Source organism: Lineus longissimus, chromosome 5 (genome assembly GCF_910592395.1).
Source record: "Lineus longissimus chromosome 5, tnLinLong1.2, whole genome shotgun sequence".
NCBI lineage: Eukaryota > Metazoa > Nemertea > Pilidiophora > Heteronemertea > Lineidae > Lineus > Lineus longissimus.
In genome coordinates, this window is record NC_088312.1 from 7,134,825 (window position 1) to 7,162,484 (window position 27,660).

The 27,660-nt window shown below is 40.7% G+C and overlaps 2 protein-coding genes and 1 long non-coding RNA gene across 8 annotated transcripts in view; 1 reads left to right on the top strand and 2 right to left on the bottom strand.

Annotated features, from left to right (window-relative positions):
* Positions 1-444: 444 nt before the first annotated feature.
* Positions 445-27,660, bottom strand: part of LOC135488080 (excitatory amino acid transporter-like) — an 84,159-nt gene continuing 56,943 nt past the window's right edge. For 4 of the 6 annotated variants that reach the window (XM_064772481.1, XM_064772482.1, XM_064772483.1 and 1 more), the window contains 3 exons: positions 27,592-27,612; positions 3,272-3,352; positions 445-636 (listed from right to left, as the gene is read on the bottom strand). In XM_064772481.1, coding sequence (XP_064628551.1) covers positions 569-636; positions 3,272-3,352; positions 27,592-27,612 — 170 coding nt within the window. In that variant the 3' untranslated portion in view covers positions 445-568. Of the gene's footprint in view, positions 637-3,271; positions 3,353-19,490; positions 24,024-24,756; positions 27,039-27,591; positions 27,613-27,660 lie in introns of those variants that run through there. The other 2 variants (XM_064772486.1, XM_064772484.1) reach the window with 2 other exon arrangements.
* On the top strand, positions 5,512-9,476 carry LOC135488082 (uncharacterized). The gene is made up of 4 exons (XR_010446916.1): positions 5,512-5,761; positions 7,647-7,750; positions 8,132-8,214; positions 8,454-9,476. It is a non-coding gene; the product is annotated as an uncharacterized LOC135488082 (long non-coding RNA).
* On the bottom strand, positions 9,486-15,889 carry LOC135488081 (uncharacterized). Its single transcript, XM_064772487.1, has 2 exons — positions 15,795-15,889; positions 9,486-11,858 (listed from the first exon to the last, which is right to left on the bottom strand). The coding sequence occupies exon 2, from the start codon at positions 11,307-11,309 to the stop codon at positions 9,837-9,839; it is 1,473 nt and encodes a 490-aa protein (XP_064628557.1). The 5' UTR covers positions 11,310-11,858; positions 15,795-15,889; the 3' UTR covers positions 9,486-9,836.

A 27,660-nucleotide genomic window follows, 5' to 3' on the forward strand; every position in this document is an offset into this window, starting at 1 on the left:
TGCAAACCATTTTGGCTGTGGATGCCCTGGTAACCCATGTCGCCTAACCAGACATAGCGCGCTGCCTGACTAGAAGTTACCGCCTCTGAGACCCAGGGTTGAGACACTGGGGTCTGCCCCTAGCTGACAGGTGGCTGGAGATCCATATCATAGAGCATACCAACCGTACATAACCGGCTGGACTGGTACACCCTATCAGGCTCAGACTCCCCAACGGAGTCTATTGAGCGCAGCCGCAGCGCCAGTTAATATGGATGGATTTACGTCGTCAAATAACTGTCGACCTGATGAGCATTCGTTCACGGTACATCGAGTTTATCGGGGTTGGGGGCGAAGAGACAAGACCAGGAACTCCTATGGGGTCGCGGGCGCAATGCAACCCGAGGAACGAGATGCACCCATAGTACAAACTCGAAAATAACTGGCTCATCCTTCGCCATAGGTGTCAAGTATGTACCACTTACAGAGACAGGCGTCATTAACGTTGGGTAACACCTCACAAGGAGCAATACCAAGCATTTTCAAGACCTCATATTTAGCGAAAAGGTGTGACAACAATGATAATATATCAGATCCAATACCAGTCCCTTGACCAAACCCAACCATTTCTTGAAAGTTCAAAGGACGTCGGGGCTTCTGAAAGAAAAAAGAATTGGCCATGACAGCTACGGTAGATAGATCGAAGTGATAGATGGGCTAACTGTCTATCTGAATAAAAGGGCGGGTAGCGAATTTTTTTTCCTGAACCTTTTGGGCACTATGGTGTACATTTGTACAGGAACTTTCAGCCAATCAGATTTCGACAAATACATGACGTCAGGAGTCTTAGAAACTTTTAGAGCAGTTGGTAATGCGCTCGTCAGAAATGGCAGAATACGATGTTCGATCCAAAGGTAGTGAGTTCGTATATGGTTGTGGACAATATTTTTCTTTTTCTTTTTTACTCTTTATATTTTATTTTTATAACGCGTTTCTTTTCTCTTGTTATTCAGATTTTAGATATTTTAGTTATTTCTGCTGCCTGCAACATACCTACAAAAAGGACAATAACAATAGCCCATCTCCAAGACCCAAGGGATAGTCCTTCAGAGATCATATTGAGCATTAATATACAATGAGACTTGTCTCATGTGAATGGTCTTCCTCCAGTAGGAATATGTTTCTCTGCAATGAGACTTTTCTTTCGATACTGCCTCGTGTGTATGATCTTCCTCCAGTATATTTTGATACTGTATGCTTCAAATTTGATTAACAAGCACAAAACAATACAAGCTTACTTCTAAGTTTCATGATGACGCCCCGGTGACGACACAGATTTATCGGATTCTGATTGGCTGAGATCCTGTGTACAAATGCACACTGTACTGCCCGAAAGGTTCAGGAAAAAAAATTCGCGGGTGGGCGATTAAGCAGGCGCATACAGTAAGATATTAAAATGGTAACAAAATGGCCGAAATTTATCTCCGCACACCATCTTTATACTTGTATAGGAGCTATAGGTAAAACTCGTCAATGGTGACGAGATTATTACTGCTCCCGAAAGAGATTTTAAGTAGCCTAGGTCTTTTGTTTGCTGCTGGTTTGCTGGGGCTTTCAGCAGCTTCCTACCGACGGCACAAGGATATCTTTGAAAGCCACCACGTGACCGCAGGGCCAATGCATTGGTGTCATTATTCACATTTATCATCTTCGTGACCACGCGAAAACATACTTAAAGCTGACATGCATGCATGAAAAACCCAAACTACAAAGATAGAAAACACAAACGCCCGACCACCAAAAGACAAACTGCAATTGAAACATGATAGACACCCAGCGACAGGTCTCACTTGACTGCACAAACACAAGTTTATTGACGAGATAGGTCACAGAAAAAAAGAAAAAAAAATTCCTCGAGCGGGTTCGAACTCGGAACCCTCGCCACTTCATCCTTTCCGTCTTTTCTAATTTGGCCGTTAGGGTTTTTATGCATACATGTCAGCTTTGAAGGGACAACCTGGGCGTGGGATTTCCCTGGCCAGGAGGATGATACCTCTGCTTGTCACCATGCGCCGCCACTTATCTCAAATAACGATTTTCGTCAGTGGGCGAGGCAGTTTTGGACATGACCTGTGAAATTCAGGCAGGCCTAAGGTTACACCCAGTTTTTGTGCCCTGTTTATTGCAGTTCAATGATGTATTTCAATTTTCCTGTTTGGACTGAGAAGTCACGGTTCTACTGGAAGCCATTTTTGTAGGAAAAACCACCATATCTCATGCCACAGTTGTCCATTTAATACCACTGAATACAAGAGGGGGTAGGTCTATCACTAAACCATGGTAATTTCATAACACAAGCCTGGGAACAACTGGCAGGGTTTATCAAAGCTCTGGGATGCTGATCTCCGATTGATCCTCGATCGTCGCACAGTTGGCAGCACAGAGGTGAAATGAGACGATTGGTGATCACTAAATCCTAAAGGCTAGAGGGAGGTAATTATAATATGATCTCCACCGCCCGACCCGATGACGTCATTACCGAAATTCCGGGTGGGAAATACCCCAAGTATTTACATCACAATGGCGGCAACTTCAGTTCTGAAGTAATCGATGAGCTAGAAGTTGCCACCCGGAATTCCGGTAATGACGCATCGGGTCGGGCGGTGGAGATCATATTATAATTACCTCCCTCTATCCTTTAGGATTTAGTGATCACCGAGACGATTGGTAATTTCTGCCATGTCTTCATGTAAATGTCTCTGAACTACTTCGATTGTATGCCTCATCTTTCTGATCCAGTCAAGGTCCTCATTATACATATCACATGTCACAGTATCAAGGGCTGATTGGTTCAGAGATAGAATGTGTCATGAGCACGTGACACATTGCGCCAAGCACGTGGCGTGTGACGTCATAAAACATGGCAGACATGACCGATCGTTTTCTTGCTGCCAGAACGATATAGTACCATAGATAGGGTATGGGCTAACAGTGTCCTCCTTTCAAAGGTCAGCCGAGCCGAGTGTGGAAATATTCAGAACAGCAGTGGCGGATTTAGGGGTCCCGCATGAGTCATCCCCCTTTGATATTTTAGGGCACCTCTCCTCAAGAACCCTCCCCCTCATTTCCAGGATTGCACCTTCGGCTCTATCATGAGTTCTCATTGGTGGGGCAGCGCCCCCCCCGCTTCATTCCCAAATTTCTGGATTCGCCACTGCTGCAGAGATGAGAAGTTTCAAAAGAATACATGTATGTACGACCAAGAAAGTTTCGATAGAGAAAAATAACTCACCATGGTGGTGTTCACGTCGTATTTTGTGATAAACCGGTTGGGCAGCATTGGGTGTGCAAGACAGGACAACGTGTCTGGCGTCTGCAAGAAATGAAAATGAAAAGATAAGATAAGATTGTACATTGTAACAGATAATAGTCCCAAAATTTGGGGAGAAAAAGTTGTGGAGAAATCAGGCTGAACTCACCAATGTTGAACCAGTGCTTCGACTTGGCGTAGACACAACTGAACGCTTGTGTTCCCAAAACCGGTCTGTCATACCAGGAGCATAGCCAAATTCAACGCCCCGTACGTTACGTCAGAGAGGTTACCAAACCACTCATCTATTCAAATTGTGATTTTCAATCAAATTCATTGACCCATACACGAAAATGCTCACAAGATCACGAGATAAAGCCGATTGGTCAAATACTGAGGTCACGGTCGAATGAACAGGAGTCGGACAACAAGTGACATAACTTCGCGGAAACTTGGCTTTTGTGGTATTTTTAAACGAGTCTACGTGACGTAACATGATTGTTGAAATTTATAGCCAGTAGTATTCACACATGGCAAATTTTTTTTAATTCAAGTTCAAGTTTGCGCACCGAGCGATTGAAAGTGGTGCGTTGGGTGCGCTCAGATGAATTGATAGCTTATGCTGCTCCGCCTGTCTAGCTGTGAGTTATGGCTGGTCAAATCGTGTTTTTTCCCACCACGATCGGCTAGCTAGCAGCAATCAGGCTATATCAATGGCAGGTGTCTGTTCAGCGAATGAGAAATGCCGCGAACGAGACGACGTTGCTCTGGTGACGTCATCGAGTGATGGCAGGTGGAAATGCCGATGGAACGCCACGACACAGATAAAGAGGGACTTTATGATTAATGAACATTGGTTAGGGACATCAGTAAACATGATAATACAAATGTAAGGGTTAAAAAACATGCAGGGACTTTAATATGTAAAGTATGTCCTAGCAGACGATTTTTAGATACATGATGTCCAACACCCACACTTCAGTGGCGCCGGTGTGAGTAAATCTACTGTGTGAATGGTCAATGGCTCATGACGTCATGAAATAATTGTGTCACGAGGAATGAAACATTCAGGTCTCGTTAGGGAGTTTTTCCCATATGTACGCGATGATGACGTGCCCCATTAACAGGACGTAACATCTATTTTAAAATGCGTTTCAAAAGTGAATGCATGAGGACAACCCATTTGTGTCGTATATCACTGGAAACGCACAATTCCCCTGATTCTGCAGGATGTTAAATCGGGCATTTTATTTCTTTAAATAAATCATAAGCGTCGCCTTTGCTCCTAGCTCTGTTCACCCTCCCAAATGGCAATATTGCCATTGCCAATTGGGCCGGACAATCACGAAAAAACCCAAATATTATACATTTCTTCCTGAATAATTCATACAGTGACCATTCTCCCATGAAAGACAGTTGCTTACGCTACACAAAAATCAAATTTCAATTGACTACTGCCTTGGACTAGTTACTTGTGGAGTTATTGTATGTGATGGTGCTACAGGGAGCCAGCATCCCATCTTCTTGTGGCATGTGTCGGGACGGATCCTGGCCGATTTTACTACAAAACGACATCTTTTCTATCTGTCCTGTCTGTTCGAGACTACATGTATATGCGCAGTGCATGGCGTGTCGGGTATTCGCGGTGGTCATGATAATAATGCAAACATAGCCCCTTTTCTCCATTCGCGAAAAAACAGAGTCAGTCGTATCCTCCTCCCTCGTACACGTTCGGTGGTGAGTGCCGAGTGTTGGCCAAAAGTTCAGGGTAATTTGCTCGGCCTAAATTTTTCTGTTCCTCGAAATGTGATATCACATTCCTTTTGCCTGAAAAATCCATATTGCCTTCGACAAAGAGCTGTTAAACAAATATCATGACGAGTGGCAGCGCACATTAATAGCGTTCGTCACAAATGTATCGTTAGACGCCATTACCCTATTTGATAACCTTTCATGAGAGCTATAGACGACCGCAAATGCCATCATAACCTTGATTGAACTTAACTGTGTACCTCTCTGTGTTGACGGACAACAACAAAACGCTATTGATAATTGCATGGATTTCCCGGGTCTAATTATGAAAATCAATTTCATAGTCAACTGATAGAATGGTATGCGATTGCCTGATCGATAGCTGTTAGGTACTACGGACCTGTAGCGAAGCGACATCCAGGGGCAAATATTGTCACATCCATAAGCCAACATGACGTGGTATTTACATCAGTACCTCATAACTTAACCTGTAAATGCTCGTCATCTGGAGTTTCCTTCACAGTCTGAACACCAGTCGAACAGGTCGTTTGTCACACCGTGGAATACTGACTGTAAGAAATCCGAGATGTCTAACAAGGTAAAGGCGAACGGGAAAGACCCAGGGGCGGGTAGTCCATGAGGTGGTCAGTCAGGGGAGTACACGCGGCCTAGAGATCATCGAAAGAATAAAGCGCATATCTCAGTTCACGTGGAATACTGGTAAGTCTCCCAAGACCCTAAAACCATCTGTGGAAATTCTAGTAACCCTTGGTCTTCTTTCAGCACAGTCAAAATCACCGAAACCCCTGTCCGGGCATGCAGCTGGGTTTTCGGATGTGAACGTATACGGCCACTACGATCAGACCTTCGGCTCATCCCCTAGCCTGCTCTTGAAAAGCGCTGCTTGAAATGCCTCAAATATAATTTAGGAAATCGTTCTCGGCACCTCATGTTTGGGAAATTCTCCCCTCCAGTATTGCCAATGCGCGTGCGCTGAGCCACGAAATACCGGTAATTTGTATTGTTGAATCTGCACCTGCTCCTCGAAAACACGGCAGCAAGGCGAGCCTTCTAAATCAAATGTTTGTAACTTCGTTAATGATTGAAATAACTGTCACGAAGAGGGATATGATGGTAGGGTTTCAGTGCTGATGGTACCAAGTTCAAATCCCCTTCGAACGTTGTTAGGCATCCCGAGATCAGTCCCAGTAGCTTAGAATTGTTTAAAAAAAAAAGTTTGGTGCTTCCAGATATAAGCCCTGCAGATAAAGGGGCAATTCAGTTGACGGGTTTCGCATTAAAACTCATGAAACCACCAGAAGTTATCCTGTGTGTATAGTTTACCATCATGTTGGATATTTTCCCACAACACTAGAGTGGAGGCAAATACATTTACCAACCAACCTGATACCACTATATCAATGTCAACTACTTTGTATATCCGAGTCAACAATAAAACAATCAGGTAATGGACAATATTTCCCGCAGTAGGTAGTTTCACATCGTTTTGTAAAATCATCCGTGACAACGTTTCGAGGACAAAGGAAAATGCTTTCATCATGATGAGTTAGGTGATCACATCACATTATGAAAAATTCCTACAAAAGTTTTTAACCGGATAAACTGACTTTATTCACGAGAATAACCCATACCCCAGCTATTATAGTTCGAAGAGTGGCTTACAGGTGGCGAAAATCTGCTCCATTCAGTGCTTGCCACCTCGCATGCAAATAGTCAACTAAAACCTTATTTTAGTTAAGCTCAGTTGACATGATTTTCAGCTTACTGATGTCAATCTGGTTAGGGAGCAATTATTTTTGCGGGAACTTTTATTTTATATAAAGTGGCACCTTACTTATCATGATAATAGCATTTTGACCCTGGCCCCGAAATGTTGTCGCGAATAGGAAAAACAAAGCCCCTTTTCGGATTAGGCGCACTGCCTTGCTGCCTAAGTGAATGACTGATGACCAGCCAACTATTTATAGGGGATGGGTTAAGTTCCCAGACTCAACGTCTGGGTGTAACAATAAGTCGCATAAACAATAAATAAATACTAACCTTTAAAAGGGCTGTTCCATTTTCATTTCAATTTTGCACCATGTGCGTTTTGCGACACCATCTTAGCATCAGCTGATACACTAATTCGTATGTTATGTAGTTCTGCCAACGTTCATCATTGATACTGACGTTAATGTTGTTATATATATGATTACTTCACGATTACCACACTGTCTGTAACTACTTGTTACGAACAAAATCTGTATATATATGATAAGGTAAAGCGCATCAGAAAAAGCATTTGTCGATATTATGCGTTTTGTTCATATTCTTGAATTTTTTTTACGCAATAGCAATTCAAATACCTGTTTTGCAATTTCCTTTCACGCCCGCCAGACTGCAATCAGCGCTTCAAGATAATTAGTGTGTTGTAATGGTCTGTTGTTTCGTATTGTCACCGGAGGCTTTAACCGGAGCTATATAAACGCGAACAAGAACAGCACTATAAAGCTGGGTAATATTGCGTGTCTTGGGTAACGAGGAACCTCCACTGAGTCTCACGTTGCATCATATAAACTGATTTACACGTATTGGATACTTCCAGATATGTATGACCGCGATTGGGCATCATCTTCACCGAATTTAAAATTGCAACGATTGAAGCTTTCCCTAATGCGACAATGAACGGAGTGATGTCCAGAGAAAAGGGTAAGTTTTCAAGTATTGCGTCAGAACACTTTCAGCGCCATTCGACGTAGATATATGTAAACTCTCTCAAGGCCAAACTCGCCCCAGTGCGAAGGAACGAAATCAGCGCCTCTAGTGTCAAGATTGTCTTAAGGCTTCAACGTCAAAACAACACAAACGACATCTTCAGGGTGATGAAGGAACCGACTCATTCAATGCGTTTGTAGTTGCGTCTTCGCTATTCGATATACATGGAGATAGATCTTAAGATGTTACGTCAGCCACATCTAGCTCTATGATAGTCTCTCCCGTAAGGGTGTACAGGCGCCACCCGGAGCCACCACAGGTGACCAGCAGCCAGTTCACTCCGATGAAGCTTGTTCGGACTTTCCATTTTTTTAGGTTCGTTTGAAGTGGCGATGAATGGCGAGTATATCTTCATGAGGTCAGTAGAAGCTCCCGATAGGATGCCAAACGTAGACCAGGTGAGTGATGCTGGTCATAATGCACGCGTCATCTTATCTTATGTCGGGTTGACATTCCCAAAAAGCGGCGAATTGACAATAGGTTTGCAATAGCGCTACTCTATCGTCGAATGGTCATTTCAAAGAACATGGAAGAGGAGCAGCGAAAAGTGAGCCCGTATTGTTAGTATAGCCAAACGCAAGAAATAAGGCAAGAAGTATATTGAGATTGGCAATGTTTCGAATTCTCGTTCTTTCAGCTGATCAACTTGATCCACGACCAACTCGATGAGGAGGAAGCAGCAGAAATGAAAAAGTCGACCAAAGTTTGTAACCTGTTGTAAAAGATGGTCGCGCGCGTTCACCCACTCACGCCAACAAACTTGGTCGCAGGCCGAAAGTTTCCCCAGACCTTCTTATTGGCTTGTTGCTATTGAGAGCCGACGCCAGTATGCGCTAGAATTTGGTGCGTTTGGCCGGACGATACCACGAGAAGTCCCCTAAATTCTTTTTTTGGAATTTCCTGAATTAAAACTGTATTTATGAGTTGCATCCTGGAGAAACAGCACTACGATTTTCCGAGGTAATTCCTCGGTTCGAAGTTGGATTTCCTGGAAATATCATCTCTATCCTCGAAGGTCATTGCTATAACCCGCAGGAAGTGCTAAAATCTTGCATCAAAATCCGGGATCAAAATCACAATCAGCGGGTTAGTGAGATGACATCAGGAATAGGGACGACTGTTCCAGAAAACCCTACCATGATCGGAGCAATTCTCTCGGGAAACGTGCTTTTTCTCCAGAGTTTTGTAGAAGCATTGACAGTCAAGGGTCTTGCCATCTATACGGCCGTTATGAAGGCTTCCATCGAAAGGTTGTCCAACCAGATGGTCGCTGGATGAAAAGGTTGTAGTAGTGATGCCTCTGACATTTTGACACAAACATAATCAGATATAGAGCTGTGATTGTTTTCTAACCAACTGTTGAATCCATTCAACGAGCGATAATTGTATAACTTACCAGAAAGTTAAGTTTAGATTGATAAGACATTTTTGGTGATTGAAATTGATCATAAAAACTGAACCGTATTCGATCGTAAGAGAAACGCCGATGATGGAAAAGCAATGCAATAAAGTGCCTTTAGACAATTGAAATCGTATTTCCTATGGCGTGTTTGTTCTCAGTTCAAAAGCATAATATCGAAAGGCATTACTTGATAGCAATTCATGAACCCGTCGAGGTCGAGTCTCGACCAGAGATCGAAAGATTACTTAAATGTTAGCCCATCTCTTGTAAATAGTGTGTCGGTAACCGCACCGAATGCTTTTGTTCTCAATTTCATTGCTTGTTCGTATAATTCTTGTAACAGTAATTACTGGTATTACATATCGAAATAATAAAACACGCATGTGAAACAATTCAGGGACGTATCAAATGTTCACCTTTTTGAATACATTGCATGTCACTGGAAACCACGAGATAAAACCTGAAAGGAGGAATCAATTCATCCAGCTCAGATCCAACCTTTGCAATGTTAAATGAGTATCTTTGAATACAATGAAAGCAAGCCAAATCGACAGGTCTTTGAAGAGGGACGGATTTGAACGTGACAGAAATTAATGTCGATTGTGTTCCAACATCATCTCAGCTACTCTCTGTAGTTGGCAAATGTATGTTAACTTGTTTCTTTGGACCTTTAACAACATTTGAATTGGACGAAGGGACTTCTGAAGATTCTACCACAGGATCAGTTTCTTCGCTTCGAACGCCCTCCTCGTCTCCTGAAATGTCAAGACTATTCATCTTCTCTGTTATCTTACTGAAGTTGACCAAAGCGACGCCATTGATAATGTCATCAGGATTATCAGGATCCAGGGGAACCTTTGGCAGACGGACTACTTTCGAAGAGCCCTGATCATCTGTTACGTCATGTTGCGACCGGGATTTGTATTTCTTTCCCTCGACTGAATATCCCGTCCCACGACCAGTGTCGTGCACGGTAGCCGTGCGATGGCTGAGTGCAGCCTCCAAGGAATCATCGGTCATCTCCGGAACTTGCCGGCTAAACACAGCCAGAGTTCGTGACTGAGGAACGTTTGACGTCCCGTGTGGGGAGGTTTTCTTTGCGACGAATACGTCTCTGATCCTGCGACTTCGCTGCTTGGAAACGTAGGTGAAAGAGTGATGTTTTACAGCCTTTTCAACTGGCATAGCCGGTTGACTCATGTGTTTTTGCAAAGTTTCTTTCAACAGGGGCGAATTAACAATCGGACCAAGATCATCTTGAGTCTTTGGCACAGCGGGCATGCCAGCTTCCGGTTTTTCGGGATGTCGATGACGCCTTGCATTATTCAGAGCCATTTCTACTGTCGTAAGCGTGTTACCTCGCTTTCGTACTGACTTTTGTAGGAGTCGAACTCTTTCTAGAGAATTCTTGTTCTTTTTAACAACATTCATATCCGTCATGTTCAGAAATTTGAAAATATTTTTGATACTTAATTTATCCGGATCGAGGCTCGATGATGGAGAGTTAAAATTGAATCGACTGCTCACATCAGAATTGTCTAAATCCGTAGAAGAATCTCTCTGTACCACATGCATACTCCTCCTGTCAACATCAGTACAAGCATCATCAGGATGAATCTCGCCAGTCTTCACAGACTTCCAGTACGTCCAAAAGTCGCGTTCGAATCCGGATATATTACTAGGCTTATTGACTATTAAAGGCATGGTGTGCCCCCTTTTGGGAGTGGACCTAAAAACGACAGTTGGCGATGACTGTTTAAGTCTTCCTTTAGATCTGGGCTGTGATAAAGTATCCGGTAAAGATCTAGCTGTTTCGCTGCTTTTAGAATGTGATGTCCGTAACCGTTCAGATTTGCATGACTTTACTTTTCTGACAGGCGTTTCCTCCAATGTTATCCCAACAAGGTTCTGGCGTACTGACTTTGACGGCCTGGTAACGGCTAACACTGGATACCTGACCATCTCCTGATAGCGACGTGCCTGCGGTGTAAGATCATTGTCATGGTGTATGTTATAATGTGTCGATATCTTGGTGATAAGTGGTTTCTGTGGTGCTATTTCGCCAATGATATTGACCTTACCCATTGCCATGGTAAATATATTAAGTGTTTAAATTTATTGCAGAATGCAATATTGGGAAGTTACACTAATCTATAACTGTCGAAATAGCCATTGTCAAAGTCGCCTATATTCCAACAACCAGAGCAGTCAAAACAGCCTCACAAAGAAACACGGTTTCTGCGGTATGGCGGCAAACTGGGAAGATAGTGCTCTGGCTTGGAATGGTTAAGATATGGAGCGTTACCCAGGCTTGTTTTCAAATAAACCTTCAAAGAATGTCGACTTATTTCCTAGTATTCGGCTGGAGTTCAGAATTCTCGCTATCCCTGTCGATCAGAACATGCATGCGGCACGATCAAGTCCGTGTTGTTTTTCCATTCTCATATAAACCTCCGGGTTAAATGTTCATGAGAATTAGGGCAAAGAATCGATCAATATCGAGAGAATAGAATCGATGGCAGATATCCCATCTTCCGGACTTCTAGTAGTTACAAACGATCATTCTTAAGGCGACTAAAAGCAATCACCGACCGGAACTTCTATTTCTGTTGGACTTCCATCGTTCTGGTAACAGTGAGTCTGCAAATACAAAAGAAAAAGAGTACATGTACATGTAAGATCGATCCCGCGTCTGACAAGAGTCCAGGCAGCAGCCAGGTAGTCAAGATATAGTTACACGAAATGCCAAGAGCAGCCTCTCCTATCTTACAGTATACTTGCATCAGGAAAAGAAAAACAGGACCTTGTGCCCTACGAGGACCATCGATTGGATCCTGAAACTCCTCCCTATGCATGGTTCCACTTTAGGGTGAACAATAAATGGAATTACTGAAAGAGCTACCTAACTGAACTTAACGGGAAATTTTGAGTTGGTGAACAACCGCGGGCTCAGAAGTTATTTTCTTAACGGTTAAATCCAGTACTTTCGGCAATATTCAACACTTTGATTAAAATTACTTCGTTGTCACTTATGATTATATGGTCTCGGCGCAGCCACTCTATTTCATTTCTTACATTATTGTGCGATTAGAAAATCTCATTAGTCCGTCACCACCCTCAGTGTTGGAATGCATCTGGACTATAAAAGTTACAAAGACCGGACTTGGGATGCATAGTTATATTGTGTACTCATCGCTAGGCAACGGCGCCAGTATACCATTATCTGTCTGTGTGTCATTTATTAATACCGGATAGAACAAGGTTTACTGGAAAGGTTTATCTCTGGCATTATTTCACGATATCCGTGTTCGGTGACGGAAATGTGCGTACTAAACATTCTGCCAATTCAGAATGGGATGGCGTGACGTTTTGTTCTCATGATGACCATAGTCACGATTATTGTATGTGACCATTGTCAAATGCCAATGAATAGAAAAGGCGTCGATGTAGCCTGATATTAGGCAGCTTTCGCAAGTCTTATTTACTTACGAACGCCGAAGTTCGCCTTCATGAGTATAGGATAGGACCTGCTGACACGAGAGACCTTTGTAGTTCATATTTCGTCGCCTACTAGGGGTTGCGAAACATGCCTAGTATAGGGAATGATGTGTATTCCAGCAACCATAATGAACAACACTCAGTCCGTCGAACCTTTCCATCGGTACGCGATTAATGAGGGAATTTGAACAGGATGAACCAACCGGGAACCCTACCTTGATAAAGAAAATAAATCCGCTCCAGTCTCGGAGTTTGATAAAGCGAGGGGAACACTTTATGAAACGTTCCTCTTGACGAGAACAAGAACCATCAAATAACCATATAAAAAGACATTTTATCGTTCGGCAACTATAACATTTTCCCTCCGACTTTGTACCAGACCAAGATGACTCGACTAAGTGTTCGTACAGTTGTGTTTCCTCTCGAATAGTCCATGTTGCCCCGAAGGTAATGTTGGTATAGGACTAAATACACAAATATTGTTCCAATGTCATTGGTCGCCACTCAAACTGTGAACATTAGAAAGTTAAACAAAGATTTGCTTGTAACTCCTGCTTAATTGTCTGGGAAAACGTGTGACTTCCGCCTGATACATGCACATGTAAGGTTACTGTCGATTCAGTGATCAATGCGATGTTAATATCTATATGTAATGATTTTAATGTACGATCACCATGGCAGAAACAGGCACCGAGCGATATGTTTCTGACCATAGGTATATAGGAGCTAAAGTAAACTGATAGTGATAGTTATAAGTCATTTTCGAAAAACCTCATACTTTGCCCCAAGTACGATTTAAAGACATATATACTTGCTCGCCCTGATACTTTAAACTGTAGACGACGTAACTTATTTAATGGTCGTGTTTTTCATGTTAAAAATCAATATTATATCTTCGAAAGGTCAGTGTGGTCAGGTGAGAGTAAAATATTGAAACTTTCCTTTTCCAAACGTTTACCAAGTACATTGTATATGCGGACAATAGAAATGTCTTTCGGTCTACTATACAATGTGGGGCGGGGAAGGGGCAATCTTTCTCAAAACTACATGGAGTTATTTTGTGCTTGTAACAGAAGAGACAGTAACCAGTAATTAGTTTTTAGCAATGTTTTTAGCATCTCTTTTACAGCAGTGGCCAAGAACGTTTCCACAAAATGGAACCTTCCCAGTGAGATTTTATCCGTTCAGAAATAAACATGAATAAGAAATTAAAATCAAGAAAGCAGATAAATTGATCATTTGTACTAAAAATAAGCTGAATGCTTTAAAAGCTAATCGAAATAATGTCCTACAGCAATTGAAGGCAAATATTCCTGGGCCTAAAAAACCCTTGCAGGCCTCAGGTTTAAGAACATAAATAACATAAATAACGTAATGAAGTCATTGTGTTTTAAATGGAAAGCAGAGCGACTCGATTCAGTTGAATACATTGCTAAAATGTTGATTAAGTTGATAATTTGTTGTCATTGGCCAATCCACATATTTAAAATTGACTTTATTTTCTTACTAAAAGCTTAGAATTTTCACAGTATGATAGTAATTGACTACACTGTGCAACTGCTTTTTTCCGTCAAGATTTCAGTTGGTTCTCGTGTTATCCCACGTTTATGGTTCGGTACTCCATCAACCTATAGCCTCATAGTCATACTCCGATTCGGGGTTCCGCTGAATTGAAAAGGCCCGTATGACGATGTCGACGGTGATGGAAGAGGCCGAAATACATGACTAGGAAGAGTTTGGGCTCGACCCCGCCGGGGGTACTTTCTTAGCATCTTGAAGCTTCAAGCAGTTAGTCTGATTCGAATAATGTTGACTCTTTGTTAGTCAAGTTCCCTTCCCGCTGTTCCCGTGCAATCCAAAGATAATCCAATGACACGAGCATTTTCTCAACATAACTGTCGTGAGTGGTTATTTCTTGGTATAACATGACCTGAATGATTTAACCGTTCCAATCTGCCAAATAGTTTTGAGAAATAACAAGATCATTTTCAGAGTTGCCCAAAGGTACATATAAAACAAGTCGAAACACTGTACAGTAGTAACAATTGTACCACATATAATTAATTTGAAAAGTTTGTTTTCTTAATTTTGCGGTTGTTTAGCGTTCTTAAATCATAAACAAGTAAAGGTATGCCTCATAGGAAAGGGATTAAAAATTTAATTGGTATCGGTATTTATCCATTAAGAAACTTCGTTGAGTTTATGAGAAATATAACAATGATTGACCTCTCGTACCACGAAGTACACTTCTAGGATACCACTTAAGATGAAGGAATTGGTACCGAACTTGATTTGATTGTCTCACTTAACACCGAGAGCCAAAACCGAGACAGCAGCCGAGGTTTAAGACACAATGTCAGCTTCAGCCAGCATCACCTTCGTGGTGAGGCGTCAATTTCTATTCTAAGACATACTTAATGTTAGTCATAATCCACCGATAATCTACTTACGACAAATTTTATACCCAGCCGAGAAGATACATAGTTGCAAGTGAATAGTCGCCCCTGATTTCCTCAGGATGAGAACGGTTGTCTCACTAAAATATCTTTAGTCAAAACGAGGCTAATACATAATCCATTTAAAAAAATGAATCATTGTTACCAATATGTTCCAGAAATCAAGCGTTACCCAAGGGATGGCAGCATCGTGCGACGTTCTTGTTCGTACACAAAAGAATTACTTGCGTCCTCAAAATTATTAGGCAAAACGAAAAAGACGTCAAAAATGGCGTCTCACAATCAATGATAGACCAAAAAATCATGGTTACCATACCCGTATACATGCAAATTGATATACCAATAGGACACCAACATATTTGCTCAGTCAACGCCGAGGTATGTTTTTGCCTGAAGGTGTGTAAATGCCAAAGTGTTTGATAGTCAAAACATGGTCAGTTTTTTTGCATGAATGCAATAGCATACAATAAAATTCACCTTCGCAGGGGATGAAACTCTACGCAGCCATCTCACCACGGCGTTAATTATGCTGGATACCTACTTACCACGGAAATCTCCGGTCTCCATATCTAAGTAATACAATCCTTTATACATTTCATTATATAATGTAAAAACTACTGACCTACTACTGAAATTCCTCCAAAGAACAGAAGCTGGCTAAGCTGGTAGGCATTTAAAACAACTTGGTACACCCGGGGTAGCTCTATCATGTTCCTGATGCAGCAAATCCTCAAATGTGATAAGAGAAGAAATCGATCTATTCACTTGTCAAATGACAGGCTATAAAGCCCCAATAAAGTCTGTCGAAGAACAACGACTGTTCACGAGCATTGGCTTAACTGACCTAAGAGCCTTTAACCAAACCACATTTATATGCACCCACTCAAATGGCTAGACCTACTGAAATGTTGACATACCGAAAGAGCCTTTTGTCGTTTTGGGTGAGATCTGATTATGCAGCCATAAGGTATACCACATTCAAATGGTAATCTCTTCAAATTCTATGAGATATCATAGAGCCAAGACAGGAGACTATGAATAAAGATCGGCCTTTTACTTTTACTATTGAAGGGAGATCTATGTTAGTCGTCGCCGAGCTGATTATTAAATGAGACGTTTACAAAATTGGGAATATCATCTTACCTTTGTTAGCCAACCGTTACGTGTTGATCGGAGATCACCAGAATATACTGAAGTAACGGTGTCACAGCCTTTGAATGGAAATACCCTTGCTCCGTTTGGCGAGGCTGCACTGCCAGCGGCATAACTGCGTCTAGTCAATAGACTAATGGCAACTGGCATGAAATATAGATGGACAGACCAGGCATGTCATCACTTTCAATAATTCATTGATGTCTATGAGAGAATGCATCAATCAAATCAGCCATGTATAGTTTTGCACTGTCAAGTCAAGTGGTCGCATCACATGAACCAATAAAAAATACACGGCTTGCAATAAGCGTAATGAGCCATTGGAACTAAGTTTCACAAGCCAGTTGTCCAAAGTAAAAAAGACGAACAACAACGACGAGTCTATTTTCACGAATATTTATTTACAATTCAACCATATTCTGTTCATCCTTCTTCCATCTACAATAATACCCATGAAATGCCTGCTTTCAACAGAGGATAACAAAATGTTCGACAGCTGATGGTAGAAACTGTTTGTATCTCTACGAGGACTGGTAGTTTCTGCAATTGTTGTAGTTTTTAGAAATAAATTTTTAAATTTTTCAAAATTTAGAGCCCATTGACTTTTGCAGTTATTACATTATAATACATTTTTTTCCCTCACAAACAACCTGTCACTTTTACACCATGGGTTAAAAGTACTCTTTGAAATAAGGTATATTCTTGTAAGGTTTTTGACTAGATAGTTAAAACCCATAATTGAACGCTGCAGATAAATGAACAATAGTTAATTTTTCAGCTGACGAAATTGTTTGGACTTTTCGACATCAACCTGACGGATATATCGTCGTCTTCATCTGTTTACCGTCGTCTCTTCTTCAAGACCGTCTCATTCCTCCACATTGTATAATAGTCAGTTGCATCCGCGAGACAAAACTACAAGACTTTACAACATTTTGGTATATATTAGTCTGAATATCATATCAATACATTATGTGTATATTACCAGTGGAAATAAATCTAAAATTACAAACAGTCTCGGATAACCCAGCTTCGATGTAAATTCGGTTCATCATTTTGCTGGAAAAAACAACGTTTAGTCGCAACACCGACGTTACCTTAGTGTTACTTTCTTCAGTTTGATTTAAAGCGGCCTTCCCATTCCATGCAAATATTCCCAAAAAATGTTTCGTTGGCTGTAAAGATGTACATAAAACTACCTGTTCCTTCAATAAAAAGGTCTAGATGGGCCCACTGTGACCCCTTATCATTGTTGTGTTGTTCGGAGAGAGATTACGTTTATTTCAAATTGGTCTTCTGAGGGCAAAGTTACAATCGGAATGAAGAAATCAGCAAAGGAGAGCGGAAGGACACAATGCCATCGTAAGCATTTAGTGTTATTTTTGGAATCGTAACAAGGCAACCGAGATATAAACAAAGAATTGCACCAGCAAATGGACAAAACCGAGCTGCCAAATAAACTGGCAAATGACTACGATCAGGACGTGACGTCATTATTTGACAAGTTTTCGTGACCTTGACCTCCGTCTAACTCTTCCCCATGCGTAGCATCGCGGCTGCCAGTGTCCTTATAATCCTGGTATCACCGTAATGCTGTAAACAAGTGATTCTCACCCTCCATGGTTTAAAGACCACCTCATACTTTCAGCAGCATAAACCTTGAAGAAATGCCAGCGCCTTGGGGGGTCAAGATGTGTGATTTTGGGATAGTTCATGATGATATAGCAACTTTAACTGATCATTCTCCAAGAGAATATGCCCATGATGACAAATCAAACAATAGCTACTGTACATCTCTGAATCATGCAATGTGTGAGTCGCCTTGGATATACTCATACGGGCGGTCTTCATAAGGTACATTGTAAAGTGAGTTTCCAGCCGTTTTCAGCTGTATCATGGCCGGTATGAATTGATGGGTATTAAGCGCTCTGGTAAACTTCCCAAATCGAATTCGAATTATGACGCCCAAGGCTGTAGAAAATGGCAGGAATTTATGAAACTAACCTCTTAAGTCCATCGCATGAGTACACGTAAATCGATGGTTTGTGGCAGTTTTACTATAAACCATTGTTTAAAAAGTCAATTTTAACTTTACTGCGGTCAATTCTTAGTTTTAAATTTACCCTGGGTCTTAGCTTTAAGAATTTCTCGGAATTTCCTTTAAATATCGCACATTGAGGTCACGTCTATGGCAAGCCAAAGCGGAATTTATTCAAGACTTTAGAATAACCATTCAAGAAGTTAAATATAAGTTCAAGAAGGAAATATATGTTCAAGACTAAAATATGTTCAACCTTGAATCAAATGTTTTCAACCTTAAATAAAATATGTTCAACCTTGAATAAAATATGTTCAACCTTGAATAAAATATGTCCTACCTTGAACAAAATATATTCAACCTTGAACAAAATATATTCAAGACTCACGTGACCATATTCAAGACTCACGTGACCATATTCAAGACGCACGTGACCACAAAATTGATGACGTAGAGCGTAGAATCTGTGGTACTTCTGATGCGTTCTGTTTCACGACGTGATTGATTGCCTGTATAGCCTAAACACTCAAACATGTCAAAAGACAACGAGAATCCGATACAGTGGTATGAAAGGTGAGAGGCATTGCGCATTTTGAACCTATAATTTGCCTGATATGTCTGTGAAACATGTATCGACTCTGACATTCACTCGGCATCCATGTCATGATGTGTAGGATTGCAGTACATGTCAGGTGTAGGCGGCTAGGTACGTGTACAACCATGTGTCAAAACCTTCGTGCGAACAATTCGAGCTCCGAAACGCAACACAAGTAACATGGGTTCGGGAAAGTCTGGACGCGGGTTCGGGAAAGTCCGTAAAGCATCAAAACATGAGCAACTACATCATCAATTTTGTGGTCACGTGCGTCTTGAATATGGTCACGTGAGTCTTGAATATATTTTGTTCAAGGTTGAATATATTTTGTTCAAGGTTGGACATATTTTATTCAAGGTTGAACATATTTTATTCAAGGTTGAACATATTTTATTCAAGGTTGAAAACATTTGATTCAAGGTTGAACATATTTTAGTCTTGAACATATATTTCCTTCTTGAACTTATATTTAACTTCTTGAATGGTAATTCTAAAGTCTTGAATAAATTCCGCTTTGGCTTGCCATACACGTCAGGATTTAGTGATGAATCCTCATGCATGCGACGTATGCGAGCAGCACTGTTGTAGCGGGAGGCGTACGAGTAGTATACAGCTCAATCTACAGGTGCATCACATACATGACGGATACATAGGGTGAAGCAGACGACCAATGCGGCGGCCGAAACTGACGAGCTCCTCAAGATAAAAGTAAAGCCTGTAGGACAGATTCTAAGGTAAGTGTGATAAGGTAGGTAAGATCATTTTTTCATAGCTTTCAGCTGTACCTACTTGTTATTTCTTCAGTTAGTTTAATGTAGTTTGGCGCCTCAAACGAAGCATTTCACAACATCTACGATAATTATGTACATAGCAAAACTATCAATCTACTTGTAAATATTTGTGAAATAACAATATCGGACTGATGAACTACAAATCTATTCTCTGTGCTTTGGTTACGACTTTGAATATGCATATGGGAAACCCATTTCTATGAATAGTACCAGCGTAATTTTGAAATGTCCATGAACGATGGTTGGCCTACATTGTTATAGTTTAGCGAAGAAGATTCCATTGACCATCTTTTAAATATATTTAGGGTGGTTAGATTCACTAGGCCAGGAAAGTGTCTGGCGTTAGGTTATATCTTCACTGTGATACACTTGTTGTATAACCGGAAAAAAGAGTCCACTGACAATCTCCGGCTTCTCTGACGATACTAGCGTTTATGTTCAACTAGTTACCTGAACTCGGCCGCCCAGTGCATTAAGCCCCATATGAACAAGTAACTAAAGTGATCTTGCACAGTAAAACTTTAGAAAACTTTTCGAATTCATCATACCCTCTCCTCCCTCTAAAATTTATAACCAGTAACAATTGCAGTCTAATGATAAGATTGATTTGAATGACCATGGACATTGTATTTATGACCTAAGATGAGACGCAGATGTGTGTCCGTTGCCGAATAGCTTAACAGTGTTGGGAGTCCCCATCAGATCACAGATTTTAGAGATGATATTTGGTTTTCATGTGTCAGAAAAATGGCCTTTAGTTGCTGATAAACGTTTACGGTAAATGAATAGGAATTATATGCCCTTTTTCATGGTACCTTTTTTACAGAAAAATAACACACACCATGCAATGTCCGTTTTTGGCTCACCTGTGAGCCTTTACAATGACACAGTGTCCGTCGTCCGTCGTTAGACATGGGTGGCACGTTTCGTTACCGCTGAAGCTATTGAACTCCAACTTGGTACACATGTGCCCCTTGGTGATCGCTACTCCGAGACCGAATCGCGACCTCATATGATTCACAGTTTGGCCACCAGGGGGCCAAACGTCAAAAGTGAAAACATGCGTTTTCTCCCTTAATACTGGTCCGAAAAATTTGAAAAAAAATATGGTAGGTACTTCTAGCAATGCTACATCACATATCCTCCGGTTTTTTTATTTGACTTACTTTTCAAGGTCACAGAGGTCAAAGTCTGTCGGCGGCACTGCCGTTAGACAATGGCGGCACGTTTTGTAACCGCTTTAGCCTGAGATATCAAATTTGGTACAAATATACCCCTCGGTGACCGCTACTCAAGAGACCGAATCGTGGCTTCATATGATTCACGGTTTGGCCAACAGGGGGCCAAACGTCAAAAGTGAAAATATGCGATTGCTCCCTTATTACTGGTCCGAAAAATTTAAAAAAAATATGGTTGTACTTCTAGCAATGGTGCATCATATATACACCACGTTATTTTTCCGACCTACTTTCCAAGGCCACAGGATCAAGGTCATCTGGCGGCATCGCCGTTAGAGAACGGTGGCATGTTTTGTAACTGCTTTAGCCAGAGATCTCAAATTTGGTACAAATGTACCCCTGTGTGACCTCTAGCCTACTTAGAAATCAAATCATGGCGTCATATGATTCACGGTTTGGCCACCAGGGGGCCAAACGTAAAAAGTGAAAATATGCCATTGTTCGCTTAATACTGGTCCGAAAAAATTGAAAAAAATATGGTAGGTACTTCTAGCAATGATACATCATATATCGTCTGCAGTTTTTTTACCTACTTTTCAAGGTCCTTTGACACCGGTGAGCACATGGTCCCTGGACCATTTCATTTATAAACTGATTCCAAAATCGCCAAAATGTGGCACCCCGGTTGCCCCATGACGGAGTTGTCAGGTTACCATGGTTAGTACCCTTCTGCAATGGACAGCTGAGCTGTGTTGGAATCGAAGGCTTCCTGAGATGAAAATACCGAATTCCGATTTAGTTCACTTACAAACCATTTGTGCGCTGGATGCAATCCATGATTTGGGCACCCTGTCATAACCAAGTATATATGTATATTACACAACAACATTCCTTAGTTATAAACAGTATTTACAAAATGCTAAAACTAATATTGAACAGTCAAATTCCAAATAGATCCAACCCGGTTATATTATACATTTCTAATCTTTCCATAAATGTATATTCATTCTTTCTAAGCTATGTGCAGCGTCTCCAATAAAAATGACTCTAAAAAAGTATCAAAATCTTGTGGTCGGCCATCTTATAATGAAAAGATTGGTGACATATTTAATTTAGTGACTGAATGTTTTATACCTAAAATAGACAACACCATATCGAGTGCATAAGACTATAATGACACACATACGTACATGTACATCACAATATTTAGGCGTGATATACACCAGAGCATCTGAGATCTAAAATTAACATTGTAGCCAGACTTTCTAGGCCCTTTATTTCAACCAGTTTTTTTTCGCGACCAAGTGGTCATTGACGAAATTGCTTTAGCAAAATATATTTACATATCCCACAACAATGCACGCCATACCCAGATTTTTTAAGCGCAACTTTACATGATGAGGTATATTTTAGAATCAACAGAAAATGTGATGAATGAAATACATTTTACACGATATTTTTCAAATTTCATGTGGCTGATAAATACATTGGAGCCTTATATTCCAATTCCAATGTACTCCGTGGAGGCGTTGACACTACGAAGCAAAACCGTACTAAGCGACGCCAACTGGCCGAATCGTAAATCACCAGCAAAAGCTAGCGCTGAAAAACAGCAAAATCTGTACGTTTAACCGAACGTTTTTAGTAATGTTTCAAATCTCAGGAACGCGTTGATCGCACTAAATGGTAATACGAACAAAGACACACGCTTTTGATCATAAACATTTGATAAGTATACTTTTTCTGATCCAAAACCTTAATAAGATTTTTAGATTTGAAAATTATCTCGTGCATCTTCAGCTGACGATTGAAACAAACCTACAGACCTTGTTAGATCGTTTAATCCAATCTCATTAAAAAGCCGCAAGAAAAGCTTTACCATTATTTACAGTGAAAATGTGAATCGATAAATGATGATGAATTCGAGAGACACTAACTGAGGAGTTTTTTTTGCATCTGTCACGAACTAAACGTTCATCTTTCACTAAACTTTATGAAGGAAACGAGAAGACCATGGGTTTTACTGGTTCATTAGTGCATTAGTGTTGATAAATGCGGTTTTACAGACTCCAATTCGGTGATCTCACGTGCATGCTAAGGCAATCCAGACCTGTGTACACTACGGACTATTCACAAGCACAATCAAATAGTGGTGAAGTTAAAACTTGAAGCGTGACAGAGATGGTGCGATAACGTGATAGATCACATGACAGGGTGTTGCTCTTTCTCATCTAAGAGAGAGATGGTGACTTGATTGGTTTCCCATGATAGGTTATTTGGATTGTAAAGATCAAAATGGCAAATATCCTAGCTGTTTGATCTCGCCCCATCACGTCCGTTATCCCCATTATACAGGGAGGACTTCTTGCCTTAAAATATCCGGGGTGGATGCCGCATTCGTGGCGCGGATGCCCCATCAAACTGTAATGATTGCAATCTTACGGCATTGCTTCTTTAGAGTCTGACCTTTTGGGAATGACTATTGTATTTATTTGACGACGGAACTTGGATTCGTCTTCAGTTTCTGGGTCAGACCTCTGTTGGTACATTGATACACAGAAGGGAAATTTCACAACCAAGTCACCATCGGTCTCGAAGGATAGATAGGTCTGACAAGAAACAAGCCAGTTATACAGAGATGACAAGAAGGTTCAAGACAACGGTATTAGTTGTAAGTGACTTAGTGACAAGAAGCCTTATTCATAGCATATAGTTATAACGAACGAACCCAAACAACACAAGTTGTAAATATTGATATCATGAGACTAATATTCAAGTCTATAGTTTTAGCAAAGATAGCTTATGAACACTATTTACATGTCATTTCAAAATCAATTTAAAATCGTTTTACAATATTATGCGACGTATTATGTAATTCACAGTTGTTTTGGATTTCATCATAGCTAACAAAAATTTGTAGCGTTTCATAGAAAGATGAGAAGACAGTAAAGGCGACATGACATTTTTAATCTAAAAGTTTACCTCATGCATGGTTCTATGGGTAAACACCTTCCTCACGGATTCACTTACAGTTATAAGTAGGCTTCATCTTGTGTGTCCCGTAGATGGGAGTAAGGCTTTAGTAAAGTCTGAGTTTCTTTAAGAAAGAGAGTAAAATATGTGTAAGAGAAACTGCGTATGAAATCAAGTTCACACTGCCACAAATGTCTCAAAATGATCAACGAATACCAAGATTCGACCGAAGCTGTTTCATCACTTCATAACGTGACAACTCGAGGAGCCAAGTCCATTTGATGACGTTTACGGCAGCCGATCAGAGGTAAGTTGTGTCACCTGCTGTCAAGTTATCCGAAAATTAACAAGAGCATCTTGTGGATCGTTTAATCTGTTATATTTGTTACCCCCTTTTTTTGGGCTTGTAAGATTCTTTTCTCAAGTTTCAAGTCGTATCTTTCCATAATGAGCGGACATTTTTCCGGAATTGAATGCCTCGACATTTTTTTTCCAGGACAAAATCGATAGTGAGTAAAAGAAAGAGACGCCTTTGTGAGGGATTTCAAGCTGCAACGAACTTGATTCAGATCTGTTGGGCCTTGTACAGCCCTTGGACCCGGACCCTTGTGGTATTAATGATACATCAAAGTACATGTAGGAGAATTTCTAAGATAAGTAAACGACTTTTGGTCTACGCTAGTTTATCGTCACCCTTCTTCGATAATTGCCTAACTCACTTCTCGGCCATTTTGATTTTTTTACCCAAGTCACCCCTCCAAGAGCAGGGCACCTACAATAAAAAGGCCTAAGTCATTGACCAATCAAAACCCTGTATCCAGCTTTGTCAATATGTAGATGTGCCTGAGCTTGTAAGATTCTTTTCTCAAGTTTCAAGTCGTATCTTTCCATAATGAGCGGACATTTTTGCGGAATTGAATGCCTCGACATTTTTTTTCCAGGACAAAATCGACAGTGAGTAAAAGAAAGAGACGCCTTTGTGAGGGATTTCAAGCTGCAACGAACTTGATTCAGATTTGTTGGGCCTTGTACAGCCCTTGGACCCGGACCCTTGTGGTTCTGATGATACATGTAACACTATGAACACCAGATGTTGGTAAAGCAATGCATATATGGTAGTCATATTGCGAAAACCAACAGCACTATGAATTACAGATCTCGTTTAATAAGCCGATTTATTATTGTTGAAAACGAAATAAGTATGTGGAGTAACTTTCGATTGAATCTCACCCGGCGAATTCACTCATCAAGTAAAATCTCAAAGCTCAGAAAGAAAATCAAAGTACTTGTAGGAGAATTTCTAAGATACGTAAACGGCTTTTGGTCTACGCTAGTTTATCGTCACCCTTCTACGATAATTGCCTAACTCACTTCTCGGCCATTTTGTTTTTTTACCCAAGACACCCCTCCAAGAGCAGGGCACCTACAATAAAAAGGCCTAAGTCATTGACAAATCAAAACCCTGTATCCAGCTCTGTCAATATGTAGATGTACCTATCTCAGTTATGTGAGTTAGGCAATTTAACACACAAAGTAAAATTGCCCAATTCGGAAAATATCATAAGTTAGGATTTGTAGTCGGCAAGTCTTTAACTTGGCCGACTTGATACTGGCCTTTCACTCAGTTGGTGACATTTCGTAGTTTATTTTGCTCACATAAACAACCAGTGTGCGTCTGCATCCACGGGACACAGATGAGTTCCACCTTAATCCGGTTCACCACCGTGATGTACTTTGTACAAGCAATATATTCTAATATACTGCTGCCAATATAATATCAGTTAGTTTTTTTATACTCATCGAGATATTACAGCCTGCAGTTGTTTTACACCACACCGTTTCCATGATGTACTGGTACTACGACATCGCCAACGTGTGATCCATGTCAACCATGATCAGCGCAGAACTGGTCAAGTCTTACGTTTGTCTATTTGGGAAACTAGTTTTAACAGAAATGCCCTATGAATTTTACTTGGCCATAAGAATACTCATGCTAAGAAGACAACAAACAATTATTATTTTCCAGAGTGTAACAATGCCTTAAATTATGCCAAATACACGAAATATAACAGTATTTACAAGAAACCACTTTCCATAATAAAACCTAACAATATTTCGCAAACATATTTTCACCATCAACGTGTACATAGAGATTTTAGTCAACACCCGGAGAATCGAAATTCTGAACTCCAAGCAAGTGTTTCATTTATCCCTGTGCCGTGGGTACTTCGATCCCATGCTAAAAGAAGGTAGCACTGTAAAATTCCTTTTTAACTTGTGATCTTGGAGAACACGACAACTGAAGTTTCACACTAAATTCACATCTAATATGCTACAGGAAATGTTTAAAATGTTTTGTGTTTATGCTTACTTTTACGACCTTTTGCTTCGTCGCACCGACTTGGCAGGGCTATGTAGCTTTCAATCAGTCCATAGGTGCAACATCACTCGGAATGCACTTACCAGCCATACGTATATTTATTCCATGATCGAGTATTTTTTGCGGGGAAATTGTCGAGGGAGGCCATAGAGATACGAGATGGCCAGGAAACTGGACCTGCTTAATTTTGCCTGGGGTTTAGAATTTCAATTCTCCTGGTCAACGCTTTATGCTATTTATAGTTTCAATTTATAATATTAGTGGTTACAACCAAACAAGTAACAACGCAACAGACAACATAAGGTTAGCGTAATTTACAAGAGATTCTGATCAAGTTCCATGAATAACTTCAATAAAACATTTATAAGATTCGTCAAACACTCGAAAATTGGCTACTGTTTTGTGGCTATGATTTATAAACTTGTGTGCTTATTTCTCTACTCTCTAATTATTGTTTAATCACATATGCATAGGGCTTCAGTGATTAGTTTTAAAAATGGCTTCTGAAACTAGCCTTGGCTTAGTTTACAAATGCAAATTTCCACTTGCCAATCTCAACATCCATATATTCTAGCAGAGCTATTTCGTACTAATAATCTACCTCAGTTACCTATCAAATCCCTGTTAATAAAAGGACATCTCTTCGCAATGTACTATGTTAGTCCATACATTTCCTTGACATGCCACATTAGACTTTCAAACAATTAAGTCTTGGTTCACTTACGGGCCTCTTGAGTGTCAGGTTATCTAATCTGTAACCTGCTTACGAACAGAAAACGCTTCGTCATCAAAGTATTTGATTTCAACATGAAATCGTACAAAACAGATGTCAACGATAACATCAAACAATCCAACAAGTTACCCGTGTCTCCAAGCCACATTCGCGATTATTCCGACATCCACCTTCACAAATTAGCTCAGTCAATCTAAATTCAAGCTTCTATTGTGTTACCATCTATTATTCAAGGTCCTACCAGATAATCATCACCACAATCTTCAAGTTGTTTTTTCCTTATAACCAGGCACTCATCTTACTTTTCAACCACCACCAAAGTATACCTTTCATTACGTCCATTGTTGACCTTCCCACATGACCTTTATCAAAGATCTGACCTTCCATTCGACCTTCTAAAGACACGATTCAGGCTGTACTGTACCCAACACAGCAGCCACTGTCAATGACATCCTAGTATTTACACGAGGTCAACAGAACTGATATTCTAGACCCAATCTGGTTTTCCCTCCGCATTACCGATATTTCCAGGGGAGAGTTTGTAGGTGTTATGATCGTGGTTAACGTCGGCAGACTTACCTACACTCCCAGAGGAGGAGGCTGCAGAAATAGAAATGAACAAATGTTAAGGGGATGATGGAAATGGGA

What these genes read in the sequence shown, in the direction of transcription:
- LOC135488081 (XM_064772487.1), bottom strand. Translation starts at nt 11,309, where the DNA reads ATGGCAATGGGTAAGGTCAATATCATTGGCGAAATAGCACCACAGAAA.